General features: G+C 42.8%; 1 protein-coding gene across 2 annotated transcripts in view; it reads right to left on the minus strand.

Annotated features, from left to right (window-relative positions):
• Window positions 1–3,620, minus strand: part of SAP130 (Sin3A-associated protein, 130kDa) — a 78,824-nt gene that overhangs the window by 10,534 nt on the left and 64,670 nt on the right. For both annotated transcript variants that reach the window (XM_011980499.1, XM_011980498.1), the window contains 2 exons: window positions 3,187–3,435; window positions 2,896–3,021 (listed from right to left, as the gene is read on the minus strand). In XM_011980499.1, the coding sequence (XP_011835889.1) occupies window positions 2,896–3,021; window positions 3,187–3,435 (375 nt within the window). The remainder of the gene's footprint in view (window positions 1–2,895; window positions 3,022–3,186; window positions 3,436–3,620) is intronic.

Genomic DNA, 3,620 nt, shown 5'->3' on the forward strand with positions numbered 1-3,620 from the left:
GTCATACTGGATTAAGGTGAGCTGTAAATCCAGTGACTAGTGCCTGTACAAGGAGGGAGGGAGAGAGAGAAGTAGAGAGAGAGAGAAACGGAAGGGGAGAGGTGAGAGAGAAAGGAGGATGGGAGAGGCAGAGAGACAAAGAGAAGAATGCCATTTGAAGACGGAGACAGACTGGAGTGGTGCAGGTGGAAGCCAGGAACACCAAAGATTGCCGGCAATCACAAGAAACCAAAGAGGCAAGGGAGGATTCTCCTCTACTGCTTTCACAGCCAGCATGATCCTATCAGACCTTTATTCTGGACTTCCAGCCCCCAGAACCATGAGAGAATAATTCGTACTGTTTTATGCCACCCAGTTCACAGTACTTTGTTACGGCAACCCTAGGAAATTAATAAGGCCAGTTAATAGGGTGAATTACTTTGGCTTTCAAATGTTGAACCAGCTTTGTACAGCAAAAATAAATTCTACTTGGTCAAGGTATATACTGCTGGATTTGATTTGCTAATATTTTATTAATGCATTTTTACATCTATATTCATGAGGAATATCGATCTGTCGTTTTCTATATTTGTACACTCTGGTTTTGATAGTATGAAAATATTGGCTTCATAAAATAAATTTGGAATGTCCTTGCCTACATTTTAAAAGACACTGCTGAGAAGTGGATCATTACCTGGTGAGCCGATTATCTTATCAGTATGTAATGTCCCTCTCTGTCTCTAGCAATTTTCTTTCCTCAGAAGTTTACTTTATGTGACATTAATACAGCCACTCCTGCTTTTTTGTAAACTAATTTCATATTGTGTGAATTAATTTCGTATTGTGTGCATGCGTGGTTTTTTTTTTTTTTTTTGAGACAGAGTCTCACTCTGTCGCCTAGGCTGGAGAGCAGCGGCATGATCTCGGCTCACTGCAAACCTCCACTTCCCGGGGATTTGTGCGATTCTCCTGCTACAGCCTCCTGAAGAGCTGAAATTACAGGTGTGTACAACCATGCCTGGCTAATTTTTATATTTTCAGTAGGGGTGAGGTTTCACCATGTTGGCCAGGCTGGTCTCGAACTCCTGACCTCAGGTGATCCACCCACCTTGGCCTCCCAAAGTGCTAGGATTACAGGTGTCAGTCACCACGCCTGGCTTGCATGTGTTTTTCTAGCCTTTTACTGTCAATCTACCTATGCCACTGTATTCAAAGTGAGTTTCTTGTACACAGCACATAGTTGGATTTTGTTTTTTCATTGATTCTGCCAATCTGTGTTTAACTGGTATGTTTAGACTATTTACATTTATGACAATAACTAGTATGTAAGGCTTAGGTCTGCCACATTACTACGTGTTTTCTGTACTTCTTTTCTTTCCTGTGAGGTTTTTTTTTTTTTTTTGAGACAGAGTCTTGCTCCGTCGCCCAGGCTGGAGTGTGGGGCAGTGGTGCGATCTTGGCTCACTGCAACCTTTGCCTCCCAGGTTCAAGAGAGTCTCCTGCCTCACAGCCTCCGGAGTAGCTGGGATTAAAGGCGCCCGCCATCACGCCTGGCTAATTTTTTTGTATTTTTAGTAGAGACAGGGTTTTACCATGTTGGCCAGGCTGATTTTCAACTCCTGACGTCCAGTGATCCACCCGCCTCAGCCTCCCAAAGTGCTGGGATTACAGGCGTGAGTCACCACGCCTGGCCTCCTGTGAGTTTTAGTCTATCTTCATGTATTTATAGATATAATTTATATGTTATTTTGTAGCTTAGGCAAAATAGTTGCACTAAAGTTTCCTAGTCAAGAGGCACTGTGTAAAGGGGGTTAGTATGAATATAGTGAAACAAAGATTCAGGAATCGTAAAAATTCAGCTGTCAAGTTATCTTTCTTGAGATAGTTTTTGAAGAGCAAGTCCCAATAAACATTTAGACTCTTGTAGTGTGGCTGGAAATGCTACCGAGCAAATTCCTAAATAATTTTTCTATGGAATTCTTGTGGCATGAAGAGCTGTTCAGTGGTTCATATCCTACTTCCACTAAAAGGCAGCACTCTCTGCCCTCTGGAAATCTCATTCTTTCCCAATCTCAGAGCACACTTGTGAGGAAGAAAAGCTGGGAAATGTAGCTGCCTCTGTACTTCCATTCAGAGACTGAACTGTTAGCTTCTTCACCTCTGCTTAATTAGTCAGTACTCCATCCAAGTGGGACTCATCTCGAGCCTTCAAGAAAACCCTTAGAGCAGTTTCCAAATGGAATTTATGTAAGAGAACGGGAAATGTGACCAATTATCTAGAGGCTCACACTTCTTTGTACATATATTATATCTGAGATTAATGGCACTTAAAGTCCATCAGTAGAAATATTTGCAGGTATTTGCAAAGTACTATCAGCACTTTCAATCATATGTGGGTTTATTAAAAGGTTATTCTCAGGTTCTACCAGAACAACAAAACATTCATTGAGGGCTTACCCTAGACCACTCCAAGAGCTTCGTATATATGTTAAACAAAAGATCCTCTGGCAGAAATGCTTACAATGCATGTATATTTTAGCATCTTAGGAAGTACTGCGGACTGAACTGTGTTATACAGTAACCCAGTACAGCTCTTCCACAATGACTCTGGAAGCCACCGGTCTCCTCCATCAGTACTTCGGGAGCTGTTAACAGTGGATTTTACAAAGACCACGGCTGTCACTTCACCATTAAACTGCAACTCCAATAAATACACACAGCTTGCTAGGGCAAAGGGTAATTTTCTAAGTTTTATATTCTACAGGATATACTTAAACACTGAAGCCTCAAGATTTTGTAACAAAAATTTATGGTTTTTTTGAAACTGGAAAACTGTGGTTCTGTTTTTCTCTTCTATTTTAATTAAGTTTATACCAATTTCATGCATTAATACCAAACATTTCTGGAGAAACTAACCTTTGACCCGGACGTCACTGTACCTCTGAAAGTGGTGGTAAGCAGCTTTCCAGGGGTTCCGATAGTGACGAAGCAAAGTGATGGGGGGTCTTGGACGCACTGGGACATACCTCACACCTTCCTCATCTATTACAGAGAAGACATTAAACAACTTATTAACATCGTCAGCAATCCTCAAAGTTCAATTCCAGTAAGCGAGGCATGAGTGAGGCTGACTATGTAGCGAGCCTCTGGGGGGGACTCTGACTTTACTGGGAAGCGTCATAACACAAGTCAGCCTGTGACCATTACCAATATACTCCTTGGGAGGAGACTTGCGCTTCTCAGCCTTCACCAGAAGACTCTTGGCAGTGGACTTCTCATCGTCAGTGCTGTTTGTCTCCATCATGTCACCTTCTTCTGTCGAGATCACGTGCTGTTGCTTTCGAGGCTTCTTCCTTGGGGAGGCACCAGGTGGTAGGTCACTTGTAGGCATGGACAGGTTGTTTGCCAGCAATGAGAGAGATGGAGACACAGTGTTGGTAGCCAGCGGAGGAACTGCTGTCATAGGAAAAGGAGCACACATAGCTGTAAGAACTCAAACACAACGAAGTGTGACTTCCCTCCTTCCAGCAAAGACCATGATTGAGAAGGCAGCACAGAGCACCAACATTTATTGAGTCTTCCTATGTGCCTGGCACTGTGCTGAGCACTCTGAGTCTTCCTATGTGCCTGGCACTGTGCTG

Source organism: Mandrillus leucophaeus, unplaced genomic scaffold, assembly GCF_000951045.1.
Source record: "Mandrillus leucophaeus isolate KB7577 unplaced genomic scaffold, Mleu.le_1.0 Scaffold213, whole genome shotgun sequence".
In the NCBI taxonomy this organism is placed as follows: domain Eukaryota; kingdom Metazoa; phylum Chordata; class Mammalia; order Primates; family Cercopithecidae; genus Mandrillus; species Mandrillus leucophaeus.